The sequence below is a fragment of the Tachysurus fulvidraco genome, chromosome 14 (genome assembly GCF_022655615.1).
Source record: "Tachysurus fulvidraco isolate hzauxx_2018 chromosome 14, HZAU_PFXX_2.0, whole genome shotgun sequence".
NCBI lineage: Eukaryota > Metazoa > Chordata > Actinopteri > Siluriformes > Bagridae > Tachysurus > Tachysurus fulvidraco.
The window spans coordinates 15,648,649-15,671,334 of record NC_062531.1 but is presented as its reverse complement, the minus strand read 5'-3'; the positions used below and the strand labels follow the sequence as shown (position 1 = coordinate 15,671,334).

The 22,686-nt window shown below is 36.6% G+C and overlaps 1 protein-coding gene and 1 long non-coding RNA gene across 4 annotated transcripts; both read right to left on the bottom strand.

Annotated features, from left to right (window-relative positions):
- Window positions 1–397: 397 nt before the first annotated feature.
- Window positions 398–7,234, bottom strand: lhx2b (LIM homeobox 2b). 3 transcript variants are annotated; one of them, XM_027166830.2, is made up of 5 exons: window positions 6,967–7,234; window positions 5,427–5,629; window positions 4,443–4,810; window positions 1,704–1,909; window positions 398–1,135 (listed from the first exon to the last, which is right to left on the bottom strand). In XM_027166830.2, the coding sequence occupies exons 1-5, from the start codon at window positions 7,150–7,152 to the stop codon at window positions 845–847; spliced, it is 1,254 nt and encodes a 417-aa protein (XP_027022631.1). In that variant the 5' UTR covers window positions 7,153–7,234; the 3' UTR covers window positions 398–844. The 3 variants fall into 3 exon arrangements, with proteins under 3 accessions (XP_027022631.1, XP_047678798.1, XP_047678799.1); XM_047822842.1 differs by having other exon boundaries at window positions 4,443–4,807; XM_047822843.1 differs by lacking the exon at window positions 6,967–7,234 and adding an exon at window positions 5,874–5,903.
- Window positions 7,235–19,149: 11,915 nt separating this feature from the next.
- Window positions 19,150–22,426, bottom strand: LOC113655984. Its single transcript, XR_003443841.2, has 3 exons — window positions 20,582–22,426; window positions 20,200–20,350; window positions 19,150–19,935 (listed from the first exon to the last, which is right to left on the bottom strand). It is a non-coding gene; the product is annotated as an uncharacterized LOC113655984 (long non-coding RNA).
- Window positions 22,427–22,686: the final 260 nt, after the last annotated feature.

Below are 22,686 nucleotides of genomic sequence, written 5' to 3'. Positions count from 1 at the left end.
TTAAGTTTCTCTTGGGAGAGAAAACAAGAAAAGGTAAGAGAGAGAGCAAAACAGAGTAAGAGAAGGACAGAAGAAACAGCATGTACCTGTATTTAATTCTTGTGTTTTATGAAGTTACCAAACCTTGTTGCTTCAACAGATAAACTATACATTTTTAAATACAACTAATTTTAGCTCTCAGAAGTGGACTTTGTATAGAGTTACTAAAATGCAGCTTAAGGCACGTGACAATTATGATTTTACTGTTTACCATTTTCATCTCAAGATTATTAACGTTATAATCCATTTTCCTCACTTTGACCCCTGTGTGCAGTTACATAAATAAAAGACTGAAGTTTTTCTCATATGAGAGCATGTCTGTCCTCAGTCTTATGTTGTAAACATAGTTGGGTAACAATGAAATAAAAATTCAAATATATTCTCTTCAATTCCACCAAAGACAAGAACAACAACAAAACATCAACATCCTTTCACTGAGGCATGCCTGTCTCTATGCAATACTATGAAAGAGGCTCAAACTCAAACAATAGCTTTTTTCTTTTAACCAATTTCAAGTTTGTTTTGACTTTCCACTTGTTTTGTGTACTTTAACAGTCTTTTTAATGGTCTCTAGTTGGCATTAGCTTGTTTGCATTTTGTTCTGTCTATTTAAACCTTTGCCCAGGTCAGGGTTTTGTGCCATTAATCACATCTGAATTATACACCACCATTTTACAAACAGCACCTGTGCGCATCAGGGCTAGGTATGGTGTATGTGGTAAAACTTTCACACCAGGACAGAAAGGATGCTCTCTGTAATTGCAAAGCCAAAAGAGTTTGTGGTGATTATCATTAGTGACAAGCATCAGAAGAGGCTGGTAAGTGTGGTCTGTGAAGGGCTTCGACACTCATGGACATCCAGGGTGCCTGGCACAGAAGTCAGTACAGAGTTGACAGTGGGTATTGTGGGGTTAGTGAGGTCTGTCAGTGTTGTGGGAGTGCTTGAAGGGCTTATAGAAGTATTTGAAATTTCTGATGCCGGACCAGATGGGGTTCCACCAGCTAAAGTTGATCCATCTGAAACTTTGTCCACTCCACTATTCTCCTGACGCAGAAGATTTCGTCGGAATTTGGCCCTGGCATTCTGGAACCAAACCTAAGAAACATGTTGATCCATCTATTAGTTAATGAGGGGAAATTGCATCTAAAATGGAATGGCATATAAATAAAAATAAAAAAAAAGACACACTGGTTAAAGGGTTAGCATTTTTTATTTAATTTCTCTTTTTCGTTTGTTCTCTAGGCACATTTATTAGAAAACTACAACCTATGTCCTTTCAATGATATCTGGTGGTTCTTGAGGCAAGGTTCATTTCTATATTTGTTTTGGCACATAACAATTCCTTTGTCTACGCTATTGCTTTTTAGTTCTCTGATTTTTTTATTTCAATATTTCATTTGTATAGTTACTTTTAGAGAATTGAAAACTGATTGAACACAATTATAATGCTTTTTTTAATTAACAATGAAATTAAAGAATATATTCTCAGTGTAATTATTCAACTGAGAATATATTCTTTAATTTCATGTCTGTATAAGGTTTAATATTAAACTGAATTAAAATATGTATATTAAGCAAAAAGAATTCAGAAATTTTCTATACTAATAAAATACAAACAATTTACAATTGGCTACACTTTAGTACAGAAAAAAAGCTTTCTTGCCTGAAGTACACGCTTCGTAAGACCTGTTTTCTGTGCCAGCTGTTTCAAATCCTTGGCATCTGGATTGTGGTTGATAGCAAAGTAGGACTTCATGGTTCTCAGCTGATGGTGCTTGAAGGAAGTCCTCATTCGCTTAGTCTTCTGACCAGAACTGTAGTGAGATTCTCTGTCTATGGGATCCCCATCATTTTCATTGCAGCTTAGTGCTGTTTTAAAGAGAACATAGGAAATGTACATACATAAGGGAGTCTGGGTATATTCACTTCCATAGGTATGTTGAGCTAGAACAGTAGGATATAAAGGCAGCCAGCTAGTTCCCTTCTAAAGAATCTTAATATTAACAGATTCAGTTGGGTTGATAGTGAATTGTTTTTTTTTTGTTTTTTTAGGTTCTATGCAAGGCTATAAATTAACAAGGTGCCATTTAGATATTTGCTATTATTCTCCTTAAAAAGAAACAAATGAATAATACTTGGATCAATATCAAACATTTAGATGAGTTATAAATATATGCCCAAAACCTTTAGTTGTTTTTAAAAGTTAGTTATGCCAGTTTATAATTTTAATATAGTGATATTCATTGCATGTGGCTCAGCAATATAAGATGCCTCTTGCAATGAAGTGTTTTTAAAAAAAAATTGCAGAGAGTTGTGGGAGATACTTGGCAGAGGTTGAAGTGTTGCTATACACAAGACAGTTCAGGAATTCTGTTTTCTCTGACAACTGTAAATATTAAAAAATGTCTGATCAGCATATCAGATAATTATCCTTTAATGTGTGAAGTGATGCAAATGGATGCACTGGATTGACATAAATCAGGCAATTAATACATATTTCTGTTAGTGAAGCTATTTACATATAAGAGTACCTAAATATTACTATGTGCTTTACAGGAGTAAATTAAAACATAGTCTCCACTGTTTAATTAAGCTGATATGATACTGACTGGTGTTTAACACAGTTCCACAGCTGAAGTTTCTTAAGCAACTATATCTTCAAAATAATTTATTTCTATGGCTTTGTATGAAAATGTTCTTTGTAGAGAATATATGTTACAGATAATGTGTTCTCTTTTCTGCCCCTTTGGTCGTGGTTGTTGTTCTGTCTGTAACCCGAAGGAGGCAGCATTGATCGAAAACACATACTTGTCCGGTCTGTGCATTGCGTGCGGCACTGAGTGTTGTTGTTGGCACATTGAACAGGCAAAAGAGATCCTTGATGTCTAACAATTCGTTGTACCGTCATTATTAGTCTAGACTAATACCTAAATTCCTTTTTAATTTGTGTAATGGTACAGAAAAATATGCCAGTGGTATATTGGAATTTTCTAATTTAATATCATGATAAAGCGACTTGAAGAAAAATATAATGGATAAAAATTATAATAACACAAAGCTTTATGCGCAATTTGACATTGATAATTTGACAAACCTGTGAAAATATCTTTGAACTGCAACACAAAATTTGTTTGGACAGGACATTTCTTTCTTCTAAAATTTGTTACTCATAACGAATGCAACCTGTTTTTGAAATGAAACATAAATAACATGGCAATCTGGTAGTCACCTAATAATATTGAGTTGTAATAGGCTGCGCCTGGATTTGAGCACGTGACTAAGCAAGTACTTATGGCTTCATTTGGCCTACGCAGAGGAAAACGAAACAGTTTACCCAGATTATTTAGGTCGGAGTTAACGAGTCACTAATTGCCGTAAGTTTGAGGACAATAACATTCTGAAAACTAAATAATTATATTGCTGCATCGTTCATGCATACTAGTTTTGAATACGACTGCAGCGATCATAACCCTTAAATAGGTTTCTCAAGCAGTTGTAATCGAATCAAAACGTGCATTTAGCATGCATACGTAAACGTAAACGGACGAAAATAAAAACAAGTTAGAACGCTTACAACGTTTTTCACTTGTACCTTTGGGGGAAGCATGTAATGCCATTTTTTTGTGAAACTCTGAAAGATCTTCATTTTAATTAGCAAATTAGACCTCAAACTGGGGATCATCAAATAACAAATCCGAAATGTTAACCTATGTGTAACCGCTGTACATATTTATATATAAATTAGGTAAATACATGTGTGTACCTAATTTATCTAATATATAATATCATAAATTACAAATTAATCTTCGCTAAACGAAGCCTTTCTAACATTTTCTCTCTTACCTTAACGGAGTTTGTAAGCTCTCTTAATTAGATTAATATCAGACATGTTGCTGTGAAAATGTTGGGTATTTTATCTACACATGGTCAGGATGAAGAAATAAGTGTTTTCAGACACATTTAAAGGATTGCCTGAACACGATAAGCATAACGATAAGCAAGTGCCTTTACAGAACTGTTTATAGAAGCATATATATCATCATATATATCATGTTGCATTAGCTTGTGTAGCTTTGGTTTAAAGTTGCGAACAGTCAGAGACATTGAAAACAATTGATTTTTTGATGCACTATGTTCAAAATAGCGCCCACCTGCACTGTAGGAGGTCATGTTTGCTCCTCTAGCCTGCTGTATTGCTTAATCCATGAAATATTGTAAATTGCAATCTAGAAAATTAAAACAAATTAGTGTTTTAATTATCGAATATTTAAATATATGTTGTGTGACTTCTTTGTTTCGTTAACCTAGGCTTTGTATAGCCCGAAAATTAGAAGGCTGAAAAATAACTTTTCCGACGCACTGCTTGAATCTCAGAAGATTAACATAACAAAACAGCTCTCACTTGCGTTATAAGCGGCCAGATCTGCTCCGGAACCGGGGTTTTTCCGTTTCCTTGGGCGTCCTTTCTGTACGCTGCCAACTCCGTTGTAATAGGAGAGCGCGAGCGCCCCCGCTGTACCCAGCGCTTTATTTGGAGCCACTTCTGTGTGATTGAAGTGTCCGTAGTCCCCCTGCACGAGCGTCTCGAAGTGTAAACGACAATACACGAGGCTGTCCTTCATGCCGAAATGGTCGCCTGTTGTCAGCATTTTGTTACACGTCGTGCACGTGAAACAGTTTAAGTGGTAAACCAAGTCCCGAGCTCGCATCACCATTTCCGAGGCTGAAATCCCGAGATGGCAGCGCGCGCACCTTTGCACCGAAAACCTTCTGCACAAGAAAGAGACAGCCATAAGCATAAATTGAATAAGTTAAAGCCATGAAGTGTATTTACATTTTTAGCTCCAAAAGTCTTAGTCTGCTAGGCTACCGAAAATTAAGGACTCGTTTTTTACTTGTTACAAACCGCTGCAGTGTTGAGTGTGATATTTACTTCTGTAAACGACAATAAACACCCAATAAATGCAACAATTACCAATAAATGCTAATACTCCTGTACTGTTTTTTCTCTCTCTCCTGAATAACATGTGGGTATTAATGCTGTAATGGAAAGCAATATTCGCATAATAAACCTAAATATTAATATTAAATATTATTACCAGCATTTGAGACAAAATATGTGCCACGAGTTCTGTTCAGTTGGTAGGTAGCCTTACTCCATTTTCACGCATTATAATATAACCACTGTTAAAACATCATTAAATTTCACTCTAAGCAGCAAACATATTTGCTTTATAGCTGCTTATTTTATTTAGTTAAGTGTGGAGCCCTGCGGAGAGTGCAGAGAAGGTGTCTGGGAAAACATTCTTAAAGAAATCAAAAGCCACATTGCATGAAGACATTGCTATCGTGACAAGTTGGCACCTTGTGACCGCGAGCCATTCACCTGTAATAGTCTTCCTTGCAGTAGATGCTTCCATCCTTGCTGAAGCAGGTGAGCTCGGACTCCAAATTGAGTTTGCACTCACAGCATTTCAGGCAGCGCATGTGCCACTGTTTGTCTACGGCAAGCAAGTAATAGCGGTCGGAAATTTTCCCCCCGCAGCCCGCACACAGAGCCACTCGTTCACCGGTCATCGACGGTTGGCTCTAAGTAGAAACACCATATACAGATTAAGCAAAGACTGTGTCCAACCTGTCGAAAAAGCATATTTTATAACATTTTCAGAAATAAAATGACAGTCACAAAGGGCTACTAATCAGTGTTTATGGTCCTAAAATCTAAGGTTGCCATTGTTTCTTGTGCAAAATCTCATGGTCTCTAATAAAAACGAACGACGTTTGAATTTGCAACCCTGCCGCCATGTTAGTGCTGAAAACTTGTATACTGAACTTTGGCTGATTAGAGGTGCTTAGTGTCCGAACGGGAGGGGCTAAGAGCTGACCGCGTGTCCTAAAAAATAAGGGTACACGAAGCACGTGAAAGTTTAAATGATACATGGATAACATTAATTATACATTAAATATGTGATTTTTTTAATTTATATTCTTTATAAACAAATATGATGCGTATTAAACAAATAGTTGTTTCAAATAATAATAATACTTAATTAAACAAATAATACTTCCTTCCAAAACTTATGCTTATTCAATTATTGTCACCGTGCATATTATTATTATTATTATTATTATTATTATTATTATTATTATTATTATTATTATTATTATTATTATTGTTATTATTATTATTATTATTATTATTATTATTATTATTATTATTATTATTATTAACAATAATAATATTATTAATATATTGGGACCTAAAAACTAAAAACTTGCTCAACACATACCATCGACAGATATTCACACATTGTGCTTTTTAACTCTATATATATTGGATGTAATGTTAAAATGAATTACCAGTGTTTAGCCAAAACACACTCTCATATAAATTAAAAAACAAACGAACAAAAAAACATAAAAGTATTAAATCTATTACAATTATTTTATTTTTATTTTGTTTTATTTGTATAGAGGTTTTAGCTAGTTCACGTTTGCCTTAAACTGGACGGCGCTTTAAACAACGCAGTTGTGTTTGGTAGAGATTAATAAAAGACCTGCAAACATCAAAATCACTGTTTGATAAAATGTCCCTGTAATTTAATAGTTTCATTCTTACATCTATGACGGACAGAATTTCAGTATTGTATCGACTGCTTGTTTACACGTGAAAATAATTATGCAACAGAATACACTATTTCAAATTACAAATTAATACTAATGGAAGTAAAATGTACTGGGTTTGTGATATTAACAAATGTATTACATTACTTATATGATACATGTTGTAATATGTTTTAATTACCAAAGTATCTTAATTTTAAATTTGTTTATTCTGTATACAATTTCTTAGACTCGTGATTGTTTCTGGTGTATGGAAATGGACATTGTAGCACTTTGCCATTCTGCATTGTATTATCACCTACCGTTTCTCTGTCGCCCATATCTATGGCCGAGCTGATAGCAGCCGAATCGCTCTTCCCTCTCCGCTCCATTTCTTCCATCATACCGTGAATGTCGCCTCCGGGCAGGCCGTGGAATAGCATCGCTGACGGGAGCGAAAAGAACGTGTTTGCTTCCGTAAGATACAGTCCTCTCCTTTTACGGTTCATATGACTTCGCTCATGGATGTTCCGTTATAGGAATCCTATTAAAAAGTTAATACTTTGCTGTTCTTTTATTGCTAGAGCCTTTCCTCCAGTGTACATAAACGGACCTAAAGCAAAAAAAGGCCACAAAGAACGCACATTCTCGGGTGTCGGTGCATTCCAGAGTTTTGAGCACGTATGAACAACGGAGGCCACTTCTGTAACGCTCGTCTAAAGTGTTTCGTGTTCAATTTTCAACTGGTCAGACGCCTGTCATCACACTGTTAAACAGAACACGACGTTTTTCTTTTCGGCCTGAGGATGGAGGAGGTTGCAGGCGCACTTCACCGAAAATCCATTTTTCTCTCATCGCCGATTAAAATTAATCCCGAAATTGTGTGGAAATATCTAGTACAATTTCTACCTTTCGTAATTTAGAAGGGTTTGCATCTTCGACGTGTTTTGGCTTCATTTGCAGCACTTTGTCATTTCAGAAGACATCCAACTTCGGCAGTAGGCTCCAATGAATGATAAATGCTAACATACCAACACCTTTAACGACGGCTGCTTTAGTTCTTGTTTAAAGCCACAATCTTTGAAAAGGAGCTGTTGTTATTCACAAGCGATGTGTCCCTCGTGTAGACGCAGCCAAATGTAAGTAATTGAGGAGGAGGAGTTGAGTGCACTTTTGGGGTATGAGTACATGTGTGTTTTGCCAGCCCCCTTCTCCTGTTCCGCGCGACCCTCCGCGCCTTTTCTACGAGACCTTGACGTCACATTACACCGCGGACTATCATTGGCTGAGCGGTGCAGTCAAACTCGTGATCAGAGCGACGTGTATAAGTATGACAGGATTTGAGCTCGTTGGGACACAAATGTAATGGTAACCCAAGCGCAAATAATACTTTAATATTTGTTTTATATAGTTGAGTGTATATATTTAACTAAAACAATAGACCTAACTAAAACATATGAGCATGATTGTGACAATCAGCGAAGCGCTACAATGTTTGATTGTTAGGTTGGAGTCCAAAACGCTCAATATGTTATTTTGTAATGATTATTTGATGAGAACATTTTAGCGCAATTCTCAGATAATTACATTTTGTTTTTTCAAAAAAAAAAAAAAAAAGTACAGTGATTTTTACCATTTTATGCAATGGGACTTAATCATTTAATCCAATAGCTCTTAAATATTTCCCACCGGACAAGGACATGCCGCACAATAAAACCAGTCCCGGTCACAGACCCCTATGACTCACCCCCGTGAGTTCCAACAAAAGGAAACAGAGCGCGTTTAGTGTCAAAAGAAGCGAATGCCGTACTGACAGCATGGTATCCAACTGACACACATCTTAACGCTACAGGAGCCGCTCCTTACAATCCAATTAACGTCAGAGCCTTTTTCATTGAGGGTTAAGACTTGACATACTTTATTTTTAAAAACGAAAGCGTTTTTATAAACACCTCGCAATGCAGCACTGCTTTGTAAAATTATATTATTATTATTATTATTATTATTATTATTATTATTATTATTATTATTATTATTATTATTAATGGTTGTTAATATAATTTATTTTGTTTGTCTTAGCCACTAACCAAGCATTAAGAAAAACTTTGCGCTGCATTATAAATATGTAAAAAAAAAAAAAATCTTAGAGTATATATTAACATGGATTTAATTTCTTTAAACCAATTATTTCTTTAAACCAATTATTGTCTCGTTTTCCGCTAAAACACTGTTTTACTGTGTATGTTCTGCAGACCTATTATTATTTTTTAATCAAAGATATAGTTTTATTGTAACACTAATTGGCACTCAGTGCTTAATTGGAGAGAAAGCATTAATTTCGGGTCATCAAAATGGCAATAAGCGACAAATACGTGACCTGTGCTTTATCAAAACCCATCCGTCATCGTCTTACATTTTGGATGCAATCCAAATGAACGGTTTCTAAAGCCCATCCCTTAAAGATGTGTATTGTTACATAATATTCACAACTTGCAACAGCAAATACAATTAAAATATTAAGGAAACACCACCACCACCACCACCACAACAACAACAACAACAACAACAACAACAATAATAATAAGATGAATTATTATTATTATTATTATTATTATTATTATTATTATTATTATTATTATTATTACTACTACTACTACTACTACTACTACTACTACTACTACCACTACTGTACCAGTACTATTACTACTGGTACTAAGTAGTGGTAGTAGTAGTAGTAGAAGTAGTTTTTGTTGTTATAAGCCTAGTTCAACTGTTACGTTTGATATTTGGATATTTTTTTCCGTTAAAATTGGCATCACAATTTACCATTTAATACTTTTTAAAAATGAAAATTGATGTATCGGGATATAAAATCCGCAAATGCATATTTCGCCTTTTGGATTGTACATGACATGCAAACACGTACATAGCCTTGTCTAAATATGAACTAAATTATTTTAACCAAATCACAATTTAGTAGCGGAAATAAGTTACTTGACATTGTGGTTGCCACTATTGTCAATCCTTATAATAACAAGCAATAACAGTAAAAAATAAATAAAAATAATTAAATAAATTGCAGAAACAGGAACCCAGAAACTTGTACAGGACTGAGTTTCTTAAAAGCATCATATAGTCAACATCGTCTTCATGGGCGAGAGATTATTAATGTGATCCTCGCTCGACTATTTACCGATCATATTTATGCTGCAATGCTTTTAGGAAACTCGCCAATGATGGGTACTGTGTGAATTATCCAGGTTTCATTTGGCTAAAGCAAATTCTTACAAATGACTTGTGTAAATAAGCAAGGTTAATGTATAACGGACTATTTGTTTCATATTTGAATTTATTCTTAACATACTAATCTTGCCATAATTATACAATTGAGCACGTGGACAAGCAAGTCGTCAAAGCGTAGGCTGAAAATCAGTGCAAGACAAAATGTACTGTTTTTGTAGGTCTAACTGAGTTTGCATGACATTTGCTATTTTCCGGTTAGGCTATTTTATTGTTTTTAACCTTTTACTTTATTTTAATATTTTACCATGTTGTCATATTTGTAAAATTGAAATTAACCGGTAAAACCGGGTGTCATATTGGAACATTAAATGACCGAGCTTAGCGTAACAAATGCCACACGAGAGGCAATTCTAATACATTGTAGAATATCCTGATAGACCGACTTCGTATCATTTGGCCAATTAATGGTTGTACCTTACGTACCCTGGCTTACATGAAAGTTTTAGTGCACAAATTTGAAGACCCGTGCTCTAAAATCCTTATGCAAATAAAATACCATGTAATACCCTTAATTGAATACATGCATATTTATTATCTGCCGTCACTGTCGTGAGTAATTTTGGCTTATACATAAAACATTTCAGTACGGTAGAGATATGTTAACGTGAATGTAATAATAAAGTAAATGTTAAAAAAAATATAAATAAGGAGATTGATTAATGAAACGGTTTTTAGCTGATCTTACATGAGTAAGTTCAATCGCATATTTTATGGAGGTTTTGGATAGGAGAGGATCGGATTTTGTCAATCGTGATGTCTGGTTTTATAAATCTTTGGTTTTCATCTCTCGGCTATGTTAATGAGCTGATAACGGCGACTTGTGGCTTGTAAAGGAATACCGGAGAGAGCAAGAGCTTTGTTGTCTGGTGCTTTTGTATAACATGCCTTCTTTTCCTCGTGACACTCCTATCAAGCTCTGATCAAAAGCCGAACTGCTACACACTATTTCTTTCACCGACTCTAAAAATGCACCACGCCGCAGTGGCGTTTCGCGGGCTCCAGAACCGGAACTGAGGCATAAAACCGCGCAGCTAATTCGAAAACAAATCCTAACACAATAATACAAGAAAATAAATAAATAAATAAATAAATAAATAAATAAATAAATAAATAAATAAAATGTCCATAACACAGAGTATTGTCTATAACACTGATCTTTCCCGAAATATCTTACAGCATCTGAAATATCTCAAGTCAAGTCAAGTCTGGTCAAATCAATAGTTATCTAATTGCATCAGAAATAAAGCCTGTACCAGTTTTATAGCCGAATAAGCATATATGCAAAGGTTGGACACAAAATTAATGGGGTGGTACTTTTGCGAGCTTTTGACCTGTTTGTCGTTTTAAGTTCCGAACAGTATTTGCAGAAGATCGTTTACAATTATAAGGAAACGCATAACTGCTTCAGCAACAGGCAGAGAGCCGAATCAATGTGTTCACATGATAAAGGTGGCAGCTTTTTCAGTTGTCCACCCTATGCAATTTTGAGAAACGTTATTTTACTGAAATTGCTAAGTTGACGTGAATATTATCATTTTTTTCATTATTATAATGATTATTATTATTATTAGTAGTAGTAGTCGTAGTAGTAATATTAATAAAAAAGTATAATATTTTTTTTAATAATTATTACGGTTTATTCTACATCATACACAACTGATTAAGGGATCAACTGAATGCACTTGACATTCAGATTAAAAAAAGTATCTGATCTGTTCGATTCTGAGAGGTTGGAGTTAACCTTGCACGCTCTCGGAAGCGGAAGTGGGCTCGGGAATGCGCCCAGCGAGTTAGGGCTACAGTACTTCATGTTCTAAGAGCTGGTCTATAAATGACGAAGCAATACAGAGCTAGGCAAAGCAAAGAGAACTGTTAATGACGACTTGCCTTATGATACTATGAGCGAAGTCGGTTAAAGCAAGTAAGCCTACACCAAGGGTTTGAACAATTGCAGTCTGAACAATATTTGTCAGAGTACATCATCACCACTGTACCTTTTCTATGTAGCGCAAAATTCGTTTTTGTTCGTTTTTTTACTGTTGAAGAATTCATCTTTCAGTTGATTTTGGCTCATTTTTATACATGAAATATAAGCCAAAATCAACTGAAAGATGAATCCTTCAACAGTAAACAATCCGAGAGAAAACATTAAGTACTTTGTTATCTGGTCCGTAAGAAAGTTCTTTAATTAAAAAGTGATTCCAACAAGTGGAAACCATTTTAAGTAAGCAAGTTCCTAAACTCGTTCGTAAATGAACAAGTTATCTGAGCTCTTATTTATTATCAAAACACGAGCTTGTGTGCAGTTCTACCTCACAAAGACAGAGGCCGCTTTTTCTAAACAATTGTATTGCAAACGTGTGATCTATCACCCTAACGTCAAACTGTTCAGAGACGTTTTATGTGCATAAAGTAAGGTGGCTGTCATCTCTATAATTATACTTTTTCAAAACACAATGAAAATTGTTCTCTGTGCTGTTTTGTAGTGTCTACCTTAAATGTAAAATCTCCCTCTATTTCTACTGTTTAAATCTATGATTCATTTTCTTCAATTTCTTCAGGGCTGTTTAGCGATTGTTACTATTGTCAAACATTATAGAAAAACCAACTCATGCGTAAATTATTTCCTTCTTTAAGGTGTTAATTCATTATGATTCATCTTTATAGGAAAACCAACCCAACATAGTCACTTCATTGTTGCCTCAAAGCAACTTTTTTATTATACATTTTTTCACTGGTAGAATCTCTAAAATATGGTTAATTATAGACAGTGGTATAAATGACAATATGGCTGCTAGGACCATAGATTATTATCCTTACATTTTATTTAATTTTATTTATAAATTGAACATATTCCTTTAGTGACACCTGATAAGAACACTTGCTTTCGTGATTCGTACACACACACACACACACACACACACACACACACACACACACACACACACACACACACACACACACACACACAGGAAAAAAGATGAAGATTTTGTAAGCTGTGTTTATTTATTTTGTTCTATCCTCTCTATTTGTCTTTGTAAGAGCAATAGTCCCCTTTGCTACATCTGCAGGTTGGATTAGTCCACTGAGACAGAGATTGTATTAAATCTTGAAGGATCTGTACTGTATAGGCTCAGGACAACTTCTCCATCCTTGCTTTTCTCCTCCTAAATGTGCAGACAGCTTGAATGAGAGGATAAATCTTTGTTAGCAGGGCAACTATTAACTCACATGGAGTTAATCAGAGTCATTGCATTGGCATGCATATTAACATTTGAATGGGCCACAATCTCTTCTCTGGTATCCTTTATATAGTGGCCTTTCAGTGGACAGCAAGGCTTTGGGATTTAAATACTTCCTATTTTCCACTATTGGTCCAGCCTGCGAGGGAAAGCAGCAGTGGAAAGTAAACACTAACCAAAACCGCTTCCTGTCCAATATGCTGTTTTTTTGGCCAGTATCCAATACAAAAACTACTGTATCATGTTCTTATAGGTTAGCATGTTTTTGTTATACTCTCTCATGTTAATGAATTTATAGCATCTAATTTATACCTAGTTAATGGAGCCTAATTCATAGCCTAATATACACAATTATGAAGTAATTCCTGTTATAGAATTTATGGGATAATCAATGTAGAGTGATTCTATTTATGATCATTGATGTACACACACACAGACACACACACACACACACACACACACACACACACACACACACACACACACACACACACAGCACCATTTTCTATTAAAAAAAAGTCCAGAAAAAAATAAACCAATGAGTTCTCTCCAGATCTTACTCTGAACTACATAGACGGTATGACCTCTTCTTATAGGTCCTTGGCTTGGAGGTTGGGTAGTAATGCAAATTAACATATTTACATCTCAGATAATATCCTAGCTGCACTTGGCCACAAATATATGACTAAAAGCATGATGATAACTGAAAATCTTGGTTTAGGGTTTACTAAATGGATGTTTATGAAATCATGTGATCCATGTTAATTAATTTTTAAATTAATAAAAATTTATTCAATGTGCACAGTATTTTAAAAATGTGGTTTGTTGTTTTGTGCAAAATTGTTAATGTTATTCATATTGTCATTGTAATAAATGGATTTGGAGTAGAGTGGGGCCACATTAGAAATAATTCCTATAATGAAAAATATTGATTTATAGACAAAGATGCTGTCTATAATAATATAATTATTGTTGTTGTTGTTGTTGTTGTTGTTGTGGTCCTTTTAACAGAAAGCCCAATTAAGATCAACAGACTCACTGTAAATATTTTATTTGCAAAGCCAGTGATCTGTATTCTAAGGTGACATTATTCATTATTCTAAGACTTCTTGTTTGGTAAAAGTAAACTTGATGGGGTATGTAAATTTAGTGCAATTCCTCCATAGGGAAAAAAAAACACTTCTTTGCTTTTGTTGGTTTATACTTTTACCACCATCTATGTCCCCAACCCTTAAAAAAGCCCAAAGGCTTTTGACATCTTCATCTAATTCACAGTGGGCAGGCTTTTGTTGGCTCTTGTCACTGGAGTGATTGGGGCTTAGCTCTCTAAACCGAGTGGCACAAGCACAAGCCTTTGCCACAGACGAAAAGGCTGTGGAATGGGGGTCTTTCTGAGCTGGGACTGGGGCGAAAAGGAGAACACAGCCCAACCACCACTAACACCTTCAAATCCTCACAATATGGTCATTGTCTGGCAGTGAATAACATGGCCATGCTACCAGTGTAGGCTGGTCCTCAGGCTTTGACTATGTACCAGATTCCATTCTTTAGCATGAAAGAAGTTTAATCCATGTAAATATGGGATCTCTACAGATAAAACTTTTCACTGCAGAAAGGGGGATGGGATAGAGAGGGAGAAGTTGAGGGAGGGGCGGCAATTTAACCTCTGACCTAACAAATAAGGAGCATGAAAGTTGGAGAATTGGTAGACAAAGAGAGGCTCCCATGGCTGATTGAGTTTTCTTTATGCTATGTGGTTACATGAGGCTGACTGACAGATGCCATGTTGTGATTAAAAATGTAGACAGCTGCATTCATGTATGAGACAGAAATAGGGAAAGACACAGAATGAGAAAACAAGTAATAGTGAATAACAAATAATAATCAGTATTTCATTATTAATAAAATATTGTAAATATAAATATTGTAAAAATAAATATTGCACTTTATTATTCATATTATTTGTATCCTAATAAAAACTCAAAAATAATTCTGTCTGCCTGTCTGTCTGTCTATCTATCTAAATCCATTCAACATCCTTATACAGTATGTATTGTATAGAGAAAGATCCATATAAGTGAGTGAGTGAGTGAGTGAGTGAGTGAGTGTCTGCAAGGGCTGCAGAAGAATAATTTAAAGGGGGATACATTTATCATTTTTTAACATTTTGATTTTCAGAAAGACAGTCAAAAGCACAATATCTACTTGTGTGAAAAGTACCTAGTTAAATAGTTCCTGTATTTGTTACTTGAACCATATTGCAGGACTGTGTCTTAGTAACAATCTCATGCCCAGACCCTGTTTTTCACATCTCAATTCTTGCCCTGATACTTTATCATGTCCTCCTTGAGTTTCCATACTTACAAGCCTTACTGTATCATTACTGCTCAAGATTAGTCACTACTTTATGACCAATGAGTGTTTTAATAAAATATGGCTGTAATTTTAACTGATTGTCTAAAGATTTACCTTCTGCTTTAAGCTTTTGTTACATAGAGATTGTAGTCATATAATTATGTCCTGACCTTGAGATGTGGCGTGTGTGTGTGTCCAGCAGAATGTTTGTGGGCTTCTTGATTGCTATAAATGTTTTCTTTTCCTTTCATGTGTTTTTTTTTAATCTACAGTGCTTTGTTCCTTTTTATAATTATGCCAGTGTTCCCCTCAGAGAGCTCTGGCTGTTGTGCAGTGCACACACACACACAGACGAGCACACACAGACACGCACACACATGTGCACAAACACACATGCACGCACTCACGCACACACACGCACGCACGCGCACACGCGCACACACACACACACACACCCCCTAATCCTCAACTCTCCTTCAGAAGCCCATTAAACTGTGCAGCAAATGCTGTCTGTCTATACTTTTTTTATACTTGGGCATAATTAAAACAGTAAGATTATAAATAAATAAATAAATAAATAAATAAATAATATTAAAGAATAATATGCATCGTATACATTTAGAAAAATATCAATAATTTTTTAAAAGAGAGAGAGTGAAAAAGACCATATCCATATTAACAGGCCTGATTTGAAATCAGGTTAGACTTGTGTGAAAAATCAGGAGAGAGTTTCTGTTCCCACTTTGGCTCTCCTGCCTCATACTGTACCTTTTGTGTGTACTTTTATTCAAAGCCCTTTCATTGTTTTTCACTTTATATGGGGTTTGCCTGATGTACTTATTCAGAAAAGAAGAAACAATTTACAAATGTGTACGAGGCTTTGTACTTGAAATATTTTATTTTTTTCGTATGTGGAAAAGAAGCTGATGAAAAGAGTCATGCATTTCAAAGTGGTCTGGTGGCCTGATTGATTTTTTTCAACACAGGTTTTTCTATTCTTTCTAGTCCTGTTTTCATTACCTACTCATTTGAATTAAACTCACCGATTAATTAGTGTGACTTTTCCCAGACTGACTAGACTTTAAGGACACTGAACTTTGTGAGCAGTAATCATTCAAAGGAAGTGGTTAACAACCTGGGTGTAGGCCTCAGTAGGACTGTGTATGTTTGTGCGTGTGTGTATTGTGGTCATTGGGAAAATTGGGGTAGAATCGTATCGGCCTCAGTCAAATGACTCAGTATAAATGAGATGATCTCTGACTAGATGCACAAAATGGGGTATGTTTTTGTTTGTATGGGAGGGAGAGAGCACATAATTTATCTGTTGAAACCATTGAACACATCCTCAGAGCATTTTTGTTGGCACAGTGGAGGGTTTAGCAATTTGAATATCATATATGGAGTACACAATTTGTTTCTTTGTGCTATAACCACAAAGATGGCTCAAAGAATATTGTAAATACAGCCTGTAAAAATAATGACATGAACAAGTTAATATAAGTAATATACAATCAGCATTCCAAACAGTAGGTTTGAAGCAGTGGTGTAGTCTATGTGATACGCAGGTATACGCCGTATACCCACTAGGAAAGGCCAAGGATTTCCGTATACCCACTTAAAAAGTGTGAGGATATGTAACAATATCGTTTTGTGACAGAACTTTCATTCATAAATTCACCCCGTCTGTGTTGCGAACACAGACTGTGGTTGCGATTGCGAATCACTAACGTTTTTGGACCATTGTGGCTTCTGTGGCCTGTGACCTGATCTGATATCACCTACCAAGGAGGAAAATGAGTTGCTTGGCGGTGTTTTTTGGCGCAAATTTGAAATTAACTAACTAATGTAAAAGAAGATATGAAACGAAAGCAGACTCAAACTACACTCTTTGAGTGTTTTCGGAAGCCTGCGCATAAAGCTACAGCAGCTTCGGGTGACATTTCACCCACAGCCCGAGTACAAATGTATTTGGAAAGCTTTGTAAACTACCAGTTCATTCAGTTCATAATATTCTGCAATGAAAGAGTGTTGGTGACAGAACTGAACAAATGTTTATTGTTCACTCTTAAATGTACATTGAAAATTGACAGCTGATAAAACCTGTGCTCCAGGTCCCATATTTATTTAAGGCTAAATGTAGCTTCATAACATTTAAGGCTAAATGTAGCTCTTAAAGGTATAGTTCACCCAAAAATGAAAATTGTGTTATTTTTCAAAATATCATCTTTTGCGTTAAACAGAAGAAAGAAACTCGTACAGTTTTGGAACAAATTGAGGGTGAGGAAATAACACAATTTTCATTTTTGGGTGAACTATACATTTAAGAGCTACATTTAGCCTTAAATGTTATATGAATATGGGACCTGGAGCACAGGTTTTATCAGCTGACTGTCTTTTGTTGCTTATAATAAATTGGAATGTTAATAACACATAAGCAGTCTTTAATAATGCTCTAAATTACATGTAGATGCATATTTTATGCATTAGTGAGTGTGGTGGTGCCTATGGGGTGTCGCTCTAGGATGGGTGCGTATGAGGCTGGGAGGGGGAAAAAAATCACAGTATACTCACTACAAAAAACTAGACTACACCACTGGTTTGAAGCATAGACGTTCATGTTAAATTGCAAAAAAGCAAAGAACTAAAGACCAAAATAAGACGACAGACAGGATTTTGAAAGTTGCAGGAGAAAGTCTAGAGAGACACACAGACAGGCTACAGAAACATACATTTACAACCACCATGCAGAAGCCACTCCCATCTTGGCCACTTTAAAATAAAAACCCAAGGAGGCCTATGGCAAGAATTGCTGGGATAATCTAAGCAGGAGCTCATCTTGGCAAATCTTTTGGTTTTTGCTTTCAGAGAATTCGGACTAATGGAGACGGCACTTAACTACTTTTACAAAAAAAATTCATGGAAAACACGAATGATTAGAGGATAAAAGATTTTGACTTTGTACTACTGAATTTATAAGATGGATCTCACCCATCCATTATTCACCATTCATAACATTTCATAAACTGTGCCTAGTGTGAATTCTGTTGAACTGTGATACAGTAATGAGTTCATTTTATCTAAACTTTTCTTCATGACCAGTTCTTGTAGACCTTTTTCATTATCAGTTCTGGCACTAGTGACAGACATATATTAGCTCAAATTAATTTATAAATCTAATAAGCATAAGTGGGGGTGTTGGCCTGAGTTTGTCTACATTAAGCCAATTTGTGGTTATGAGTAAAAGCCTCAAACACCTCCATTTGAAACTCTGAATCACTCAATCAACTTAGTCATGCTTTAGAACTCAGACATCAGTGTGATTCATTTTGTTTATCCAAAAGATAAAAGATGTAGGATCCCAGTGGTTGTTGGAGTCCATTGCAGGAGGAGCCTTCCTGTTTTAGAGAGTAGAGTACAGTACACTGAAAGTAAGCAGCATCTTTGGATATTCTGCATCACTCTGAATGGTAAGTGGTTCCCTTTCAAAGTACTTCTTTGCTGTAAAGCTCTAATAGAAATACCAAATTGCATGTTGGAAACCATGCATCAGGCTAATTTTGCTTACAGTTTTAAAATGTCTTGAGATTATACATAGGATTCCAGTCATATGGTTTGGCATATCTTATTTTCATTCACATACATTTAAATTACTATGCTATCAAAATAAATCTTCCATAAAAGGACAATTTGCAAATTGAATGATAAGGACAGATATCCCATTTGTTTACTAGAAATTGGCATTTAAAACTGACTACACCAGGCACAGCAACTTGCAATCTGTTAATGTTTAGTATGATTTTCATAAACTCCATGGCAAAATAAATAAATAAAAAATTCAGCAATCCAAACCAGTCACCCCTGAAACCAAGCTCAGTGCCAGGCAATTTAATCTAAGATACTTAAGGATCATAGTGGAATACGAAGGAAATAAGAAGAGACAAGCAACCAGAGCACAGAATAGTGACTGACAATCAGTGGCTCAATCAGGACAGGTGCTCTTTTACAAATTAGGGCTAAGCTATACAGCCATGAAGTGGAGGTCATATTAGTTTATAATATAATATACAAATGGATAAGGTATTAGCAGTGGTTGTGAAATAGTGCTATGGACTTGCTTTACTTCTATAATAATTTGTATTATGTTTGTATGTGGTAGGTAACAATAAATTTACCAGTTAACTAAAAAGCAAGAGACATTCTTTAGGAGCACAATTCGACAATCCACTCATTAATCCATTCTATATATGAAAGGCCCAAAACTTCAAGGATCTCTTTCTCTCTCTCTTTCTTTGTCATTGCTGTTCACACAGTTCAGGAACACCAATAGCAGCAGTTCCCAGTGTACAGAAGTTGCCTAGTGACTGGCACTCTGGGACAGGAAGACACCACACACTGAAGTGGATGAAGTACACACACACACACACACACACACACACACACACACACACACACACACACACACACACACACACATGTTTCTACTATAATAACATTTGTATTGTAAATGGTAAATGACCTACAGGTTTTACTATTTATAAAATCTGTATTTTTTTTTTGTTTTGTTGTATTTTGTGAAATTAATGTGAGTTCTTGTGTTTTGTGGAAAGTCCATGCAGGCCTTGCATGCCCAGTTATACATAACTACTTGGACTGTACCTGGTTCCTGTCAGATCAAAGGTGTGAAACTGGCGTCTCAATTTGTAGTCTTCATACCATGACATACCTCATCCTCCAGCTCACAAGATCACATATGATTGCTGAGGCTGGGATGGCTGAGGCTGGAGTGGCTTCTTGCCCAGGTCACAGGCTAAAGGAGTGGAGATAAGTAAAGAGTAAGATAGTGAGTTTGGTAGGGTGAAGTTAGGAAAACATTTTGGGAATGCAATAAATAGAAGACAATTACAAACCAATTACAAAATTCCAGTGGCAAACACATTCAAAAAGACCATCCTCACAGCAGGAAAACTCAATATTCTAGTGATGGCTCCCTCTGGTTGTGAGGAGGGGGAATTGTGGCTGAAATTGTTACAGAACCTACCCTTCCTAGGAACACCTCCCGGTGTTCCTAAACTTTACGGTCTCCCCAGGGTCTGGGTGCATATCAATCAGGGTGGGTTCTGTGAAATTCCTCTGTGAGATAGTCTAAGATGTCATCAGGCTTCACCCAGCATGTCAACTCTGGAATCCAGAATAATGTGAGAGCTCCTATGCTAGAGCCTCGTTGACCTCCAGTGGTGGCATGGGGTGTGGTTCAGGGTCCTCATTGCAGTTCCCTCCGTTGGAATGCTGACTGGAGGTGTACGTGGGCACTTTCTCACGTTTCTCAGCATTGGGTGAACCATTTGTCTACCATTACCTTTCGCAATTTGAGACCAGGTACAGCAGGCATGTTAAGGGGTTCAAACAGAACATAGGGTAGCTGGCGGGACTCTCTGACTTGGTCACATGATGGCACACGCTTTGACATAGTCTCTGATATGTGTAGTGAATGGGGTCCGAGTTTTGGACCAGCTTGGTGGTGCCGTGAGTCACGGGATGCCCCGAGTTTGGTGCTGTCTGCACCGACTGGATGACCCTGGGGGACATACAGTTTAGTAGGCAGGCACTCCCTGGTCATGGGTACATTGGCCTGGCCATGTTGGATTTCCTCTATTATATCCCACTGGATGAGCACAATGGTGATAGAGGGTGGCAGGTGGCAGAAAAGTGTATCTGCTTTACGGTTCTTGGTGCCAGGGCAGCAAGTCAAGGTAAACAGTTGGGTAAAGAAAAGGGTGTGCCAGGCTTGACAGGGGTGGAGTCTGTTGCTGTTTTGAATGTATCCCATGTTTTTGTAGAACTGGAATGGGTGTTTGGCCCCCACCAACAATGCCTCCAATATTCTAATGCCTTTCATAGATAAGAGTTCACATTTCCTCACATTGTAATTGCTTTCCCCTGTGGTCTAGATTTACAGTGAAAATTTTCTCAAGAAGTAGGCACAGGTGAAAAACGCCTGAAGCACCATGCCTTTGTGAGAGCATGCCGACTATGCCACAGTTGAAAGCGTCTACTTCCATGACAATAGGAAAGTTGGGGTCTAGGGTGTTGCAAAATGGTGGCTGTGGTGAACTTCTGCCTCAACTCCTCGAAGACACTTACAGATAAAGCATCTGTAAAAATTCACAAAACCCAGGAATCTTTGCAGTTCTTTGATGCTTGCAGGTATGGGCCATTTCATTACAGCTAGGACCTTGCTTCTGTACATTTTCACCCCTTGCTGGGTGATGATGCATCCTAAAAATAAAAAAGAGTGCTTATGAAATTCACGTTTTTCAGCTTGGTCATCCAGCTGGTGCTGTGGTAGGTTGACAGCAGAATCCAAGTCCATGAGGGCTGAGAGAGTGTAAATCCATTAGGACCTTGCAACTGTGCAGATAATAGTAGGCTGTAGGTACAGAGGTTCAGGCTCACCCTAGCAGTTTCTTACTCCAGGTTTCTCAAAACAGATGGCCCAAAGGTGACTGGCTTAAGTGCAGTAAAAACATAGCTATAGTCTTAAGCATTGCTGGCATTCCTCGGGCGAAAACTGGTTCTTTCTTAACTGCATAGGCCTTGATGCACTGGCACATGTCGAAGGAATCTAGACTGTAATGCCGAGTTGAGCCCCTCCCGAAAGCCTGCCCTCAGTGCTGTAACATTTTACACGCTTTGTGCCACTAGCATACGAAACATGACAGCATACTTAGCCACAGAGTCTGAGCATGACAGAGTCACAACTGATCAGACACGTTCATTCCCCCCTCGAGGATTTCTCATATCAGTTGGGAGAAATAGAAGTAGGAGTAAGATGCGTGTTCCTAGTTATCACTATCCCAGACAGCGGCAGCCCAATCCATGGTGAGCAGCGGCATTAGGCATAGCTGTTAGCATTAGCATGGTATAAATAGACTAGAACCAGGAAGTAACCCTTGAACCAGAAATCTCTCAGAAATTTCTCCCTCTGGTGGTGAGGAGGGGATATTTTGGTTTTACTAAGTATTATTTAATGTTGGTTACTGCCAAAATATATCTAAAATCTCTCGACATATTTCTTTTTGCAATCTTCATAAAAATCTGTTAGTTTTATTACATTCATTTTTTAAGGTTTTGGTGAGACATGCT